General features: G+C 46.7%; 1 protein-coding gene across 4 annotated transcripts in view; it reads right to left on the bottom strand.

Annotated features, from left to right (window-relative positions):
* Positions 1-5,558: 5,558 nt before the first annotated feature.
* The window catches only part of CLK3 (CDC like kinase 3), a 211,341-nt gene continuing 199,315 nt past the window's right edge, over positions 5,559-17,584 (bottom strand). For all 4 annotated transcript variants that reach the window (XM_069222125.1, XM_069222126.1, XM_069222127.1 and 1 more), the window contains one exon: positions 5,559-6,003. In XM_069222125.1, coding sequence (XP_069078226.1) covers positions 5,818-6,003 — 186 coding nt within the window. In that variant the 3' untranslated portion in view covers positions 5,559-5,817. The remainder of the gene's footprint in view (positions 6,004-17,584) is intronic.

Genomic DNA, 17,584 nt, shown 5'->3' with positions numbered 1-17,584 from the left:
CTGTAAATCTTATCACTATAGGGAACTTAAACAGAGAAGGTTAATCGGGTAAAAAAAAAGAAAAAAAAAAAAAAAGGAAAGCCAAAAGGGCAGACAAATAACCCTTAACTGCTGCAACTGTGCAAGGGAAAGCACAAAATGTAAAATGTCAGATAAATGGGATTTTAAGGGGTCAATAGATTTTTCCTCACACCACTTTACAAATCTAGCCCATCTGACAGAATAAACAGATTTGGTGGACTGTCTCCTAGCTGATAAAATAACATCCACCACATCAAGTGGAAGAGAGAGAACTCACATTACCCCGTTCAATCGCCATGCATTTAGGTGCGAGCTCTGGAGGTGTGGTGTATAAGCTGCCACAGCGACAGGAGGTCTGCCCTGAGAGGGAGACAGAGCGGAAGGCACAATGAGAGGTAATAAAGAACTGTGTACCACACCATTTGTGGTCTATCTGGGACTATTAATAGGACTTAGGCCCGGTCCTGGTATATCTTCCTAAAAACTCAAGGAATCAAGGGTATGGGAGGAAACGTGTAAAACAGCTGGGAGCCCAGTCCAATTGAAACGCATCCTCCAATGCTCCCTGCACCGGATACTGGAGGCACAGAATGACGGGCAATGATTGTTCTCATGAGTGGCAAAAAAGTCTATCTGAGGGGTCCCCCATAACCATAAAATGTGAAGCACCTCTTCCGGATGGAGACGCCATTTGCGATCAGCTCAAAAATACAGACAGATTGTCCGCATGCAGGTTCAGAACTCCTGCCAAGTGATTTGCCATGATACAAATCTGATGGTCCTGGGCCCAGAACTGGAGTCGTAGAGCTTCTCTGCAGAGAAGATACAACCCTACTCCTCCCTATTTATGTACCACATTGCGGTAGTATTGTCTGCTACAGCCTGCACTGACTGACCTCAAGTGGAGGGAAGGCAGGCCTTGAGAGCCAGACGTATGGCCTGCCACTCCAATAGATTGATATGAAACGATCTTTCTTCTGGAGCCCAAAGTACTTTGACCTCCAGATGAGCTCCCAACCCTAAGGTGGAGGCAATCCATTATCACTGTGGCCACCGGATGTGGAGGGTAAAACGGCTTCCCTTGAGACAGATTGCAGACACTCCTCACCATCGACAATCTGCTGGAGTCTCTCTGGAGATCCTGACCAACTCCTTGAGATCCCCATTGTGTTGAGACCACTGCCAGCAGAGGCACCACTGGAGGGTCCTCATGTGCCAAAGTGCATGAGTGACCAACAGAATGCAGGAGGTTATTACACTGAGCAGGTGCAAGACCTTCATGACTGGAACCATAGCTCCATTCTGAAACATCGGAATCATAGCCTTAGTGTCCATAATCCTCTGAGGAAGGCAGGCTCGATTCACCATAATGTCCAGTACTGCCCCTATGAACAGAGTGCACTGAGAGGGCTCTAGCTGGGACTTGTGCTCATTGGTAGAAAAGTCCAGTTGAATAACAATTGAGTAATGCAGCACCAACTCTGGAGACTTAGTTTTGATCAGTTAATCGCCCAGGTAACGCAATACTGGTACTCCTCAGCTTCTGAGATGGGCTGCAACACCACAATCACCTTGGTGACGTCTTGAGGTGCAAAAGTAAGACTAAATGGAAGGACTGCAAACTGGTAATGGAGATCTGTGACTGTGGGTGAGTGTTAGACTGAGTGCCAAAATTTTCAATCATCCTTTTGTGTTGCTAAACTCACCATAAGTTGGCCACGGTATGCCCAGACATGGCTCTCTTGCTCGCTGTGCCACTAGATTCAAGGTAGCCTGGCTGATGAGGGGTGATACCCCGAAAATGGTCCCAGGATGCTTGTTTCAGTTCCAGGGAGGACCTGGCCTGACAGTTAGGGCTTGACTGTTCCCAGGAGGAGCAGGGTCAAGACTGATTTGCATATGGCTGGGTCCAAACTCGAGTGAGCAAAAGACCGATGGATTAAACCCAGATCTGTGACTGGGGGTGTGTGTTTAAAAAGTTTCAGCACTCCGTCCATCATCCTTTTGTGTTGCTAATGCCGAGACTCCACCATACAGTGAAGATACATTCTGTGCGATTGAAGAAGGGGAAATGTACGCATCCTACAAATAGATCGAGACCATCCAGTCCTCCTTTTCCAGCGCAAGAAGCACCTGTGCGAGGGTCAGCATTATAAATGTTTCCTGCTTGAGGAACCAGTTCAAAATCCTGATGTCTAGAATTGGACAAATTATCACTCACCCTTTGGCTGCAAATTTGTTATCCCACTGCACTCAACATAAAAGCAAGAGCGGTTGATGGATGGATGTGATCAAAGGGGTGGGGGGTGACCTAGTGCAAGTTCACCCGAGTATATGCTGTGAACTTGGAGGCCTTAAAGCATGTCATTATTAAGCTATTTCATTTCAAGCAAAGGCCCTTGTGGCATTTTCATGGACTATGTCTGCATCACAAAGCAATGCTTCACTTCATTTCCCCCGGTGTTGTGCCTGCAACAGACTGTGGTCAGTGTTAATTGGTGTGGCTTTTGAAAGTTCGAAAAGCGAACACTGCAGTAAATCATCGTCCTCTTTGGGAATCAGGAAGCACCAGGAATTGCATCTGTGACCCTGAAACTGCTCTGGAACAAACTCTACTGCACCCTTTAAAAGTATGGATTGGACCTCCTGCTGAAGAAGTAAAAGATGTTCTTCAGAAAAAAAAACCTTGTTGTGGAGGAAAGGGTGGGAGAAATTCCTAGAAGGGTAGGGCGTACCATTTTCTACTGTATTCAAAACTCACTGATCCAAGGTTATGGATTGTCACTGAGGTAGAAAATGGGACACTCGTCCTCTCACTGGCAAAGCATGCGCCAGGATGGCAAAACTAGGGCTGCTTTCCTGTGACGTTGGCCGGGGAGCAAGAGGAAGAGGAGGAGGATGACTGATGGGCAGCTCCTTGTTGTCTACTTTTGTCACACCCTATGTAACTCCTGTAGAGGGTATTGGACGGCTGCTGTTGGTGGTACTGCTGCCTTCCACAAAAGCAGATGTTCCGGTCAAACCCCCGGAACCTCTGAAAATGCCTATAGTCTTTAGGTTGCGTTTGAAGGCCTACATATCTTGCCATTGCCTTGCTGTCCTTGAATCTCTCCAAGGCAGAATTAGCTTTGGTGCCAAACAGTCTTGACCCATGAAACAGAAAATCTATCAGGGTAGCCAGCACATCAGTTGAAAACCCAGACCCTCTCAGCCACACGTGCCTCCTTGTAGCGACTGAAGTCCCCCATCGTTCTAGCCACTAAATCAGTTGTATCCAGCCCGATAGAATAACCTGTCAAGCAGCGGCCTCACTGTCACTCAGCAGCTCAGGCAACTGTTTTTGCTGGCTAGACCAGAGCATGAATGTACAGTCCCAACGAACAGATTGCTTTGGTTGACTTCAAAGCCATACTACCAGAGGAAAACATTTTCTTTGCAGACTGTTCCATTTTCTTTGATACTTTGTCCACAGGAGTTGTCAGAAAAGACCCAGGAGATAACTTTGAAGAACAGGAAGCCTGTACCACCAATCTCAGGCAAAGGATGAGTGGATAAAACATTGGATCCCCCCCGAGCAGGCTTTTATCTCCTTGCAATGGGCCTAGATGCTGCAGAGGATGACATAGGCTTCTGCCATACCTGCCAAGCCTGAAGAGGCAGAGGAATGCAGTACTTCAGTCAACAAATTAGAATTGAGTTCAGTTGAAGAAAGCAGCAATTTCAACATATCAGCTGCCTTCCTCATCACTGAATCGTAAAAAGTCACCTAAGGAGGAGAAATACCTTTTGGCGACAACAGCTCCTAATATGGGGAGGTGTCCAATTCACTTGCTACTTCCTGACCTTCAAACTCTGGATCCAAAGAAACAATTTCACCCTCCTCCAGATAAGGGTCTCAATCTCCCCAAAAATACTGCTCCTTTTCCAGAAGCCTCTGCGCCTCCCTTCGACAACTGCGTTAGGAAAGCCAGTACCTGCAGCTGTGATTGGGGCAATGGCACCAGAGAGTTTGGCACCTGCCTAGAAGCGGCTAGCAGCATTGGAGTTGAATTATGTTACGCCAGTGTGGATTCAGCTGATGTTTGAGAGCGCACAACTAGCGCCGCTGACTCCTGCTGAATTTCGCCTGGCAATCGACTCATATTCCTCTATGCCCGATGAGGCCAGGATACCTGGGCCATAGGCATAAATGGCACCTGCTTGTATTACGCTGGAAAACCACCCAAAAAATAGGAAAAGTGGACCCATGGGTGCAGGCATGCTAGATGGAGTCATCGCCCTGGAATAAATGCTGTTCGTGGCATTTAAGAAATTCGATGGGTCAGAGCCTGGAGCCGGGAAAGATGGATACACCTGCTCCACTTCCAACCCCTCGACAGGAGCAGGAGTAAGAACTGGAACTTCTTCTGGCTCCAGGTAAGGACGTTCAGGTGAAGTCGGAAGCTGCCTTGGACTCCACGGCGACGTCGGAAGGGTTACAGGAAAGGAGTCACCTCACCTCCATCTTCAGGTGACTTCGGATGCAGAGACACTAACCTTGGAGACTCCTATCGAAGACTGATGCCAGGAACTAAGATGCTGGTTCTTCTTATGCTTCCTCTTTGATGACTTCGAGGAATGGGGGGACAGGCGACTCCGAACGAGGAAGAGACTTCAGACATCCTCATTTCTCCTTTCTTGCCTTCGCCATGAAGGGTCGATACTGTGGTCCGAACAAAGACAGTCTTCATGACGATCAGGTGATGGACATTTGACCCTCACATTCCCTGCAGGGCTTGAACCCATGCTCCCTTGGAGAAGACATTTTTTCTGCAACAACATTGCAACTTCTTTGAAAAAGTGTTGCAGGAATCCTACACTATGGAGAGTCTATTGAAAAAACTGTTACGATTCAAAGGTGCAGAAAAAAAGGGAACTGACGTCAGTACACTGACAAGGGATTCCTATGGCTTCAAGGACATCATGTAGAGTCCCATTGTGACGTCCTCGTCGACGTGAGTGAGCTGAAAAGAAATGTTTACGTGGAATGCTCGGGCATTGGGGATATTCAAAAGGTAGATGTATCCATCAGAAATTAAGGTTTTTCAGTGGTATCACCAGCATAACACTTCTAAGCATCATCTGTGGAAAAATGTCTTCTATGGTAAATCTGTTACCCTATGTTAATGCTGAGAGAAGGAAATTAGTTAAGGGTGACGTCTCCTGCACACCCATGACCAGAATACCAACCTGGCTCCTGTAACACTGCGGAAAAGGTTATGTTTCATCTAACTGCTCCAACTGAGAGAAAAAGCGAGAAACAGAGAAAAACACAAGAGAGACGCAGACTGTGTCCAAGAGTTTTCAACTTGCAAAACACAGCGGGCATCTGCTAATATATATCATATAAAAGAAAGGCAGTGAATCTGTTAGAAAAGGGACAAATCTAGTCAACTGTCCATAGCTTGCCTAAGCTAAAGCACATATACAGTGTGCAGTGGCTATGTAAGGTTCCACTGAAATACTAGAAAGGGCATCAATGCAGCCAATTATCAAACTATAAGAAAAACACCTTTATTTCCATTTTTACAACATAAATATCCCCAGAGATGACAAGCTTTGGAGTTGTACGTTCTCACGACATCTCACTCTGCCTCAGTATTGTTGTTTCTTGACTTCAGAGGAAAAGGTGGCGAGTAATATCTATCAGTTCACTTTATCTTTCTTCAAGGTAGTGCGTAACGACCAGAGTATGTACAACAGCATATAAAAAACAACACCCCTTGAACCCAGAGGTCAGCCCTTTAAAGGAACCAGTCATCTGCTAAGGTCACGGTTTGAACTTCGGGGGCACAAGGCTCGCTCTTCTTGAGTCAAGCCACTGAAGAATGGGTGGCTCAGGGCTTCATGGAGCGTGATCCTCATGGAAGGCTCATATGACAGCATCCTCTTCAGTAAGTCAAACAGCTGCATATGCTCCAGTGAATTCTGAAGCATGTAAGTCTAGAAGAGATACAAAATGTGGAAGAACAGGTTAACGCTAACATTTATCAAAGTTTGTTTTTTAGTTACTGAGATGATGGCCTCAATATGCACGGACAGTTCTAAGAGCACGTTTCTGTTGCGTTACTGTTTCAGATAAACTTAACTCAGGAACATTACTATGAATATTTGTACAGAAAACAGGTTTTGTCTTTTTTTTTTATTAATTACATTGCTTTTTTCATCAATATACTAACTGGTGCACAACTTTCATATTACCAAAAACATAATATATCTTACAATACTGGTAACCAAGTCTTAACAGCCTACACTTCACAACATTTTCAGAAATAAGAAAATAAGCACTTTTATGAGAAGATTACTTACCTTTGGTAACATTACTTTTTATTATATTGATGGGTATGATTGCTCCCACCGATTAGTCAACTGAACATTCGTCCTAGAAGCCAAGTTGATTTGTGAATTTTACACACTACTCGCTATCATAAGTGTCACTGGACAGTGTCATGAGAGGCAGCGAAAATATACTGACTACCATATAAGGCGTTAAATTGCCGGAAATGCCAGTTCGATCTATTTTCAAACCACCCAACCACAAGTGTGTAAAAAGCATACAAATTAAAACTGTACAAAAAACCTCCTGCGGGGTAGATAGGAGGCCATGAGTCATCTGTGGGAGTAGTCATACATCAGATAGGCTATTAACCTAGGTAAGTAACATCTTCTTCTAAATGGATACTAACCTCCACAGAAGACTCATTTGATCACTTCCAAGCCACACCGCTGCAGAAAAACATAAGAGATGAGGAGAGTAACAAAACTAGACCAAAACGTCTCTCCCAAAAGACCAAGTACAAATCCCAGTCTCAAGTGTTTTGAGAAAAAGCTGATCAGGTAACAGCTCTGCAAACAGAGTGAATCGGAACAGGGCAGAGGTCACAGACATGCCCCTCACGGAATGAGCCCAAAATCGTCCAGAGCTTTTTCCAGCTAACTTGTTAAGAGCCCCACACCCAACAAGATCCACAAAACAGTCTGCTTTCTAACAAGTCTATCATAGGCCCTTTAAAGGACACATATTATCCTGTCAAAATTATGACATCCGCTGGATATAAAAACTCAGAACTTTCCTATGATTTAACCTATTAAACCTCTCCTCATCCTTTGAAGGATGGGGTGGAGGGAAGAAGGCAAGCAGGCAATCTGTGAAACTGTTAAAATTTTGGGAAAATAGTAGAGGACTTTATCTGTTGAACTCACCTACCTTTATGAACAAGGATTGGCAAAGCCAAAACTTTTGGCGCTAGGATCTATTCGCTTTACTGAAGCAAAGCCATGCTGCACATCATCTACGATGATATGCAGCATGGCTAAAGAATAAAAAATGAAAATGTCACTTACCCAGTGTACATCTGTTCGTGGCATCAGTCGCTGAGATTCACATGGTCTGCATAGCTCGCCATCTGGTGTTGGGTCGGAGTGTTACAAGTTGTTTTTCTTCGAAGAAGTGTTTTCGAGTCACTGGACCGAGTGACTCCTCCTTCTGTGATCATTGCGCATGGGCGTCGACTCCATCTTCGATTGTTTTCCCCGCAGAGGGTGAGGTAGGAGTTGTACTATAGTAATAGTGCCCGCGCAATGAAATGTGTAAGTATGTACCTATTAAAGGTTTAAATAATATATATACAAATGTACAAAATTGAAGGTAACTTCTGAACTGCTACAGGCTTCCGGGGAGGTGGGTGGGCCCATGTGAATCTCAGCGACTGATGCCACGAACAGATGTACACTGGGTAAGTGACATTTTCAGTTCGATGGCATCTGTCGCTGTAGATACACATGGTCTGCATAGACTAGTAAGCAGTTATTTCCCCATAAGCGGTGGTTTAGCCTGTAGGAGTAGAAGTTGTCTGAAATAGAGTTCTTAATACAGCTTGACCTACTGCAGCTTGTTGTGCGGATAGCACATCTATACAGTAGTGTTTGGTGAATGTGTGAGGCGTAGACCATGTGGCTGCCTTACATATTTCATGCATTGGGATGTTTCCTAAAAAGGCCATTGAAGCACCTTTTTTCCTTGTTGAATGTGCCCTGGGAGTAATGGGCAGTTGTCTTTTTGCTTTAAGGTAGCAGATTTGGATGCATTTAACAATCCATCTGGCTATACCTTGTTTTGATATTGGGTTACCTGCATGAGGTTTTTGGAATGCAATAAATAGCTGTTTAGTCTTTCTGATGTTTTTCGTTCTGTCAGTGTAGTACATTAATGCTCTTTTGACATCTAATGTATGTAGTGCTCTTTCAGCCACAGAATCTGGCTGCGGGAAAAAAACTGGTAGTTCTACAGTTTGATTTAGATGGAACGGTGAAATAACTTTTGGTAAAAATTTTGGATTAGTTCGTAGGACGACCTTATTTTTATGTATTTGTATAAAAGGTTCCTGAGTTGTGAACGCCTGAATTTCACTTACTCTTCTCAGAGATGTAATGGCGATGAGAAAGGCAACTTTCCAGGTTAGGAATTGTATTCCGCAAGAGTGCATGGGTTCGAAAGGTGGGCCCATGAGTCTTGTTAGGACCACGTTTAGGTTCCATGAAGGAACAGGTGGTGTTCTTGGTGGTATAATTCTTTTAAGACTTTCTATGAATGCTTTGATGACTGGTATCCTATACAAGGAAGTTGAATAGGTAGTCTGCAGGTATGCAGATATTGCTGCAAGGTGTATTTTAATAGAAGAGAAGGCTAGCTTTGCTTTTTGTAAATGAAGCAAGTAATTTACTATATGTTTTGGAGTTGTGTCTAGTGGTTGTATCTGATTATGATGGCAGTAACAAACAAATCTTTTCCACTTACTTGCGTAGCAGTGTCTAGTGGATGGCCTTCTGGCCTGCTTTAAGACTTCCATACACTCTTGGTTAAGTTGTAAGTGTCCGAATTCTATGATTTCAGGAGCCAGATTGCTAGATTCAGCGATGCTGGATCTGGGTGTCTGATCTGTTGGTTGTGTTGCGTTAACAGATCTGGTTTGTTGGGCAGTTTGATGTGGGGTACTACAGATAGATCTAGCAGTGTTGTGTACCAGGGTTGTCTTGCCCACGTTGGTGCTATTAAAATGAGTTTGAGTTTGTTTTGACTCAATTTGTTTACTAGATAAGGGAGGAGAGGGAGAGGAGGAAAAGCGTAAGCAAATATTCCTGACCAGTTCATCCATAGGGCATTGCCTTGGGATTGCTTGTGTGGGTATCTGGACGCGAAGTTTTGGCATTTTGCGTTCTCTTTTGTTGCAAATAAGTCTATTTGAGGTGTTCCCCAGAGTGTGAAGTAGGTGTTCAGAATTTGTGGGTGGATTTCCCATTCGTGGACTTGCTGGTGATCTCGAGAGAGATTGTCTGCCAGTTGATTCTGGATCCCTGGAATAAACTGTGCTACTAGGCGAATTTGATGGTGGATTGCCCACTTCCATATGTTTTGAGCTAATAAGCTTAACTGCGTTGAATGTGTTCCTCCTTGTTTGTTTAGATAATACATCGTTGTCATGTTGTCTGTTTTGACAAGGATGTATTTGTGGGTTATGATTGGTTGGAAAGCTTTTAGTGCTTGAAAAACTGCTAATAATTCTAGATGATTTATATGCAGTTTTGTTTGATGTATGTTCCATTGTCCTCTTATGTTGTGTTGATTGAGATGTGCTCCCCACCCTGTCATGGAAGCATCTGTTGTTATTATGTACTGTGGCACTGGGTCTTGGAAAGGCCGCCCTTTGTTTAAATTTATACTGTTCCACCATAGAAGCGAGAGGTAAGTTTGGCGGTCTATTAACACCAGATCTAGAAGGTGACCCTGTGCTTGAGACCACTGTGAGGCTAGGCACTGTTGTAAGGGCCTCATGTGCAGTCTTGCGTTTGGGACAATGGCTATGCATGAGGACATCATGCCTAGGAGCTGTAGTATTGTTCTTGCTTGTATTGTTTGATTTGGAGACATGTGTTGAATGACTCTGTTGAAATTGTGAATTCTTTGTGGAGTTGGCGTTGCTACTCCTTTTGTCGTGTCTATTATGGCTCCTAGATATTGCTGTACTTTGCTTGGCTGAATGTTGGATTTTGCAAAGTTGACGGTGAACCCTAGTTTGTAGAGGGTTTGTATGACTTGATTTGTGTGGTTTGAGCATTGTATGAGCGAACTGGTTTTGATTAGCCAGTCGTCTAGATACGGGAATACATGTACTTGCTGCCTTCTGATGTGTGCAGCGACTACTGCTAGGCATTTTGTGAATACCCTTGGAGCGGTTGTTAAACCGAAAGGCAATACTTTGAATTGGTAATGTATTCCTTTGAATACAAACCTTAGATATTTTCTGTGTGATTGATGTATTGGTATATGGAAATATGCGTCTTTGAGGTCTAGGGTTGTCATGTAGTTGTGTTTTTTGAGCAATGGTTTAACACTTCTTGTAGTGTGACCATGTGAAAGTGGTCTGATTTGATGAATGTGTTTACTACTCTGAGGTCTAGAATTGGTCTCAGTGTTTTGTCCTTTTTTGGTATCAAGAAGTACAGTGAATAAACTCCTGTGTTTATTTGTGTGCTTGGTACTAATTCTATTGCATCTTTTTGCAGTAGTGCTTGAACTTCTATCTCTAGAAGCCCTCAACAACTGGACCCACATCAACACGGAAGAAACCAAATCCATCATGAACTCTATCCACTCCGGCGCCCCTTCGGACCCCTGCCCGCACTTCATCTTTAACAAAGCCGACGACATCATCGCCCCGCACCTCCAGACCGTCATCAACTCTTCTTTTTCTTCTGCTACCTTCCCCGAATGCTGGAAGCACGCTGAAGTCAACGCCCTACTAAAGAAACCTACGGCTGACCCAAGCGACCTGAAAAACTTCCGCCCCATCTCTCTTCTACCTTTCCTAGCCAAGGTAATAGAAAAGACCGTCAACAAACAGCTGACCACCTTCCTGGAAGACAACAACCTGCTCGACCCTTCACAAACCGGATTCCGAACCAACCACAGCACGGAAACCGCCCTCATCTCAGTCACAGACGACATCAGAACCCTGATGGACAACGGTGAAACAGTCGCCCTCATTCTCCTCGACCTCTCGGCTGCCTTTGACACCGTCTGTCACCGCACCCTAATCACCCGCCTACGCTCCACCGGGATCCAAGGCCAGGCCCTGGACTGGATCGCCTCCTTCCTCGCTAACCGCTCCCAAAGAGTTTACCTCCCTCCGTTTCGCTCAGAACCCACCAAGATCATCTGCGGCGTACCTCAAGGCTCATCGCTCAGCCCGACACTCTTCAATGTCTACATGAGCCCCCTCGCCGACATCGTACGCAAGCACGACATCATCATCACCTCCTACGCCGACGACACCCAACTTGTACTCTCCCTCACCAAGGACCCCGCCAGCGCCAAGACCAACCTAAAAGAGGGTATGAAGGACGTCGCAGATTGGATGAGGCTCAGCCGCCTAAAGCTGAACTCTGAAAAAACGGAAGTCCTCATCCTCGGCAACACCCCGTCCGCCTGGGACGACTCCTGGTGGCCCACGGCCCTCGGCACCGCACCGACCCCCGCAGACCACGCCCGCAACCTCGGCTTCATCTTGGACCCTCTTCTCACCATGACCAAGCAAGTCAACGCCGTGTCCTCCGCCTGCTTCCTCACTCTCCGCATGCTCCGTAAGATCTTCCGCTGGATCCCCGCCGACACCAGAAAAACCGTGACCCACGCCCTCGTCACGAGCCGCCTGGACTACGGCAACACCCTCTACGCCGGGACCACAGCCAAACTCCAAAACCGCCTGCAACGCATCCAAAACGCCTCGGCCCGCCTCATCCTCGACGTACCCCGCAACAGCCACATCTCCGCACACCTGAGACACCTGCATTGGCTCCCAGTCAGCAAAAGGATCACCTTCCGTCTTCTCACCCACGCACACAAAGCCCTCCACAACAAGGGACCGGAATACCTCAACAGACGCCTCAGCTTCTACGTCCCCACCCGCCCCCTCCGCTCCGCTGGCCTCGCACTTGCTGCCGTCCCTCGCACCCGCCGCTCCACGGCGGGTGGGAGATCTTTCTCCTTCCTGGCGGCCAAGACCTGGAACTCCCTCCCCACCAGCCTCAGGACCACCCAGGACCACTCCGCTTTCCGGAGACTCCTAAAGACTTGGCTGTTCGAGCAGCGATAACCCCCCCTCTCCCCCCTAGCGCCTTGAGACCCGCACGGGTGAGTAGCGCGCTTTATAAATGTTAATGATTTGATTTGATTGCATCTTTTTGCAGTAGTGCTTGAACTTCTATCTCTAGAAGCTGTGAATGGTGTTTTGATAAATTTTGTGATTTTGGTGGTATGTCTGGAGGGAATTGCAGGAATTCTATGCAATAACCATGTTGGATAATTGCTAGGACCCATGTGTCTGTAGTTATTTCCTCCTATGCTTCGTAATATTGACCTATCCTTCCCCCCACTGGTGTTGTGTGGGGGGGGGTGAGTGACGTGTGAGTCACTGCTTGTTGGTAGTGGTTTTGGGGCTTTGAAATCTTCCTCTATTCCTAGGGAATTGCCCTCCTCTATACTGGCCCCGAAAGCCTCCCCTGTACTGTCCCTGGTAGGTGGACGGTGCGGACTGTGAGGTACTGGCTTGTGTGGCCTGACCCCGAAACCCTCCTCTAAAAGGTGTTTTGCGGAAGGTGGTATAAGATCCTCTGCTCTGTGGGGAGTAGAGTGCGCCCATGGCCTTGGCAGTGTCAGTGTCCTTTTTGAGCTTTTCTATGGCTGTGTCGACCTCCGGACCGAACAGAAGTTTTTCGTTTACTGGCATGTTAAGTACTGCCTGCTGAATTTCTGGCTTGAATCCAGACGTTCTGAGCCATGCGTGCCTACGGATGGTAACGGACATATTAATGGTCCTTGCGGCTGTGTCTGCTGCATCCATAGAGGAGCGTATTTGATTGTTGGAGATGTTTTGACCCTCCTCAACAACCTGTTTTGCTCTTTTTTGTAGATCTTTTGGGAGATGTTCAATGAGATGCTGCATCTCATCCCAGTGGGCTCTGTCGTATCGCGCTAGCAGCGCTTGTGAGTTTGCGATGCGCCACTGGTTTGCTGCCTGGACAGCGACCCTCTTCCCGGCTGCATCGAACTTTCTGATTTCTTTATCTGGGGGAGGTGCATCCCCAGAAATGTGTGAATTTGCCCGTTTTCTGGCAGCCCCTACCACCACAGAATCTGGTGGCAGCTGAGAGGTGATGAATACAGGGTCCGTAGGAGGCGCCTTATACTTTTTGTCCACTCTAGGCGTTACTGCCCTACTTTTAACTGGCTCCTTGAAGATCTCCTTTGCATGGCGTAGCATGCCTGGGAGCATAGGCAGGCTTTGGTAGGAGCTGTGGGTGGAGGAGAGGGTGTTAAATAAAAAGTCATCCTCTACTTGTTCAGAGTGTAGTTCCACATTATGGAACTGAGCTGCTCTAGCCACCACTTGTGAATAGGCTGTGCTGTCCTCAGGTGGTGATGGCCTAGTTGGGTATGTGTCTGGGCTGTTATCAGACACTGGTGCATCGTACAAGTCCCACGCGTCTTGATCTTGGTCGTCGTGGCTCATGGCGGTGTGAGCTGGCGAATATGACGGGGTGTAAGTTGGCGAAGCCGGAGTTACAGGTGGAGGCGAGGGAGGAGGTGTTACCGTCTTTGCTGTTTGTTGCTGAGGAGCCTCTCGTGCTCCAAACTGAAGTGTTCTTTCTTTTTACAGGTGGAAGGGTACTGATCTTCCCTGTCCCCTGCTGAATAAAGATACGCTTTTGCGTGTGATCCACTTCAGTGGATTGCAGTTCTTGTTCGAATCTGTGTCTTTTCATTTGTGAAGACATAGAATGTTCTTCAGTATAGGAGCCTGAAACTGGGTCTGTTGGTGCTTTTTTCGGCTCCGAAAACCCTGTTGTTTGTTTTTTCGGCTCCGAGGTAACCTTCCTCTTCTTCTGTGCCGAAAAATCTTGGCCTCTTTGGTCTTCGGCGCCACTGTCTCGGCGTCGATCCGTGTCGACACCGAACTCTCGGTGTCGATGCTTCTCTTTAGTACTCTCTCGGTCCCGAGGAGGCTGCGTGCCGGTGTCTCGACCGGAGTCGGACGATCTCGACACTGAATGGGCCTTTTTCGGTGCCGATTGTTGGTCACCGTGAATTTGGGTTGAGCCATGGCCGGTTGGCAGTGGCGTCCCCTGGGCCTTTTTGCCTTTTTTAATTTCTGATCTCGACGTCTTACTCACAGTTTTTGTATTGTCGAGTTCGTCGGAGTCTGAATCCTGGATGGAAAAGGATTCCTCCTGTTCCTCTTCTGTCTCGAACTGCCGATGCTCTTTTGGCGTGGACGCCATCTGCAGTCTTCTCGCTCGACGGTCGCGCAGAGTTTTTCGGGACCGGAACGCCCGACAGGCCTCACAGGATTCTTCGCTGTGCTCGGGTGACAGGCACAGGTTACAGACCGAGTGTTGGTCCGTATAGGGATATTTGTTGTGGCATTCAGGGCAGAATCGAAACGGGGTCCGTTCCATCGGCGTTGTTCTCCACGCGGTCGGGCCGACTAGGCCCCGACGGTGTGCCGAAATCTACCCCGAAGGGCACCGAAGCGCTTCGATGTTCAATGCGTCGTCGTATGTGTTTATCTCGAACCGGATCGCAACCATACCGTCGAAAATCTTCCGTTTTCAGCTATCTTTCCGTTCCGAAACTCGGAGCGACAGGAACACGTCCGAACCCGATGGCGGAAAGAAAACAATCGAAGATGGAGTCGACGCCCATGCGCAATGAGCACAGAAGGAGGAGTCACTCGGTCCAGTGACTCGAAAACACTTCTTCGAAGAAAAACAACTTGTAACACTCCGACCCAACACCAGATGGCGAGCTATGCAGACCATGTGTATCTACAGCGACAGATGTTATCGAACAAAGCCTTTTCTGCAGCTACCTATGTGTTATTTTGTAGGTACACACACACAAAATGTACACCACACCCTTTTTTTCCTCTGATTATTGAGTCAAGTACGATCAGTAACTAAGAAGGAAAAACAATAAGGTGGGTGATCACTTGGTGGGGGGGGGGGGATTGGCGGTATTAAGGGATGGAAGCAAAAAAAGGGAGGGGGCAGAAGAAGCTTCGAGTGGGAGAAGGATGTGGAAACAACAAGATGGGCATGGTTCTGGGAGGAGAAGCAACAGGCAAGAGTGCAATGTGGAGCAAGTAGGGGAGAAGCACATGGAGATGCTGGCAACAGAAGTGGAAGGGTGAGGGGAGCACACAAGGGTGAGTGCAACATGGAGGGGGCAGGGAGAAGCACATGAGAGAGCAACAAGCAGTGCAGGGAGCGAAACTTAAGGAAACCATATGCACTCTCACGGAGTATTAGTATAATAAGTATTGCTTAAAAAGCAATTGAAGCCACCCAATCAAAAGTGACTGTAAAGAATTGATGCTCCATGGGAGGGACAAACATAAGATTGACAAGCTGGGACACGAGTAAGAAGCAGGCAAATGAGTGACATGAAAGCCAACTAATGGTAAGCAATGGTAGGGTTCCAAGCACATGTAGGCTCTTGTTAAGTCCACAATATGTCTTGCGACAACTAGCACGTGTGGTCTAGTAGGCAAGACGTAAACAGAACACAGATGGAGAAGCGGACTGCATTTTGGACAATGGCTTGATATAAGTAATCACTACAAAAAAGCTACTTTCCAAGAAAGTGATTTATTAACACAAGCATGCACTGGCTCAAAGGGAAAAACCATAAAAGGTATCAGCACTAAGTTCAAGTTCCAAGCCGGCAGAATAAAATTATTTGTAGGAAACAGTTTGTAAATCTGTGAGAAACCTAATGTAAGAAATTGGGTTACTAGTTGTGAAGAATGTAAGTCCTTCACAAGTAATAAGTCTGCAATTGTCCTTTTACTAGGAACCAAGTAACCCATAGGTAGCACTTGACTCTCTCAGAGTAGCGAGGGTCTAATCAGGGGAGGTGGTGTGGGCTAGTAACCCCAGCTCACTGGTAAGCAGTACTACTCACATTGTCAAGTCAGTGCTTTATATTGTAAAAGGACAAGTAATTTTATGAAAAAAGCACACACACACACTCCCTAAATACTATACATTACAGAACACGTTACTTACCTTTGGTAATGCCTTATTTGGTAGAGACTATCAAACCTCAGATTCCTCACCTTAGAATATTCCTGAGATGTCAGACGGTTTTCAGAAATTCTTAAGCAGTACCTCTCCTCTGCTTGATCCCCGGTCAGCGGCGTCCACACCGGAAGAGACATCCGTGGTGTCTCTATATAGGAGCCACCCCAGCATGCAGACATCAATGTGTTTTAACGTGACTATTTCTGACGTGATGGACAGTCTTGATGATTAGGAGTCTTCGAGGGCAGATATGCACGGGGTCAAAATGGAAACACATATGTTAAAACTAAAGATCACATTGGACCATCAGAAAAGGTTTGGTATGAAAACGTGCTGACGTCCTTTCCAAAGACATGTCACAATGGCTGCTTAAACAGGAAGGGTTGTTCTGGAAATTGCAAGAAAGTTGAGATGGCGGAAAAATACCCCTCAACTGTGCCAGAGCATGGCCTTGCCGGGCTAAGGACAAAAACAAGAACCCTTCAGACAAGAGTGCAGACAGTGGGGCAAAATGTTTTTTTCAGTGCACCAAGCCATAAACTTGTCCCAATGGTAGGCATATACAGTTTTTGTCACCTGCTGCCAAGATGGCCTCACATACTTGGTAGGAGATCAAAGACTCAACTCTTGCCACTCAGTCTCCAAGCACAAAAGCAGAGTGTGGGCAAGTTCTGGTGCAAGACCCTGCCCTGTAGCTGTGTCAGGAGTTTGTCTAGAAGGGGCAGCCTGATCGGAGGAATGATGCTCATGGCTCAGGAGTTCAGGATACCATACTCTCCATGTCCAATCCAGAGCCAATAGGACAACTTGGGCCTGGTCCACCCTTATCTTGTTCAGAACTGAGGGTAGAAGAGGTATTTGTGGAAGGGCTACAGGAGTGCTAAAAATGCATGTTCTCAGCTGTGGCAAAAAGATCTAAGTTTCTCCCCAGTTGCGGAGGAGACCTTGCACCACACCTTTGGATGGAGACACCATTAGTGGTCCGCAAGGCATTGACAGCTGAATTAGTCCCCCCTGATGATCAGAGTGTTGTTTGACCAGAAAAAAAATGTCCTGGTGTTCTGGTTATGTCCAGAGACGCAGGGCCTCCTCGGCCCCCATTCGCCCTGTTTGTTGCAGTACCACACAGTGGTAATGTTGACCGTAAACACTGGAACCAGCCTTCCCTTGCTGGATGAGAGGAAGGATTTCAATGCCAATTGAACTGATCTCAACTCAAACAAGTTGATGGGGAGCGGAGACACCGCTGGAGACCAGAGTCCTCTGATCTTAAATTCTCCCAAATGTTCGCCCTATTCAGGAGTGACCATCTGTCATCACTGAGTCCTGGTTGGGAAGGGGAGAAGGGTATGCTGCTGCCCCAACTGTGGCTTGTCAGCCATTA

Source organism: Pleurodeles waltl, chromosome 3_1 (genome assembly GCF_031143425.1).
Source record: "Pleurodeles waltl isolate 20211129_DDA chromosome 3_1, aPleWal1.hap1.20221129, whole genome shotgun sequence".
In the NCBI taxonomy this organism is placed as follows: Eukaryota; Metazoa; Chordata; class Amphibia; order Caudata; family Salamandridae; genus Pleurodeles; species Pleurodeles waltl.
Note: the sequence above shows the minus strand (reverse complement) of the source record. Positions and strands in the feature narration are given on the sequence as shown.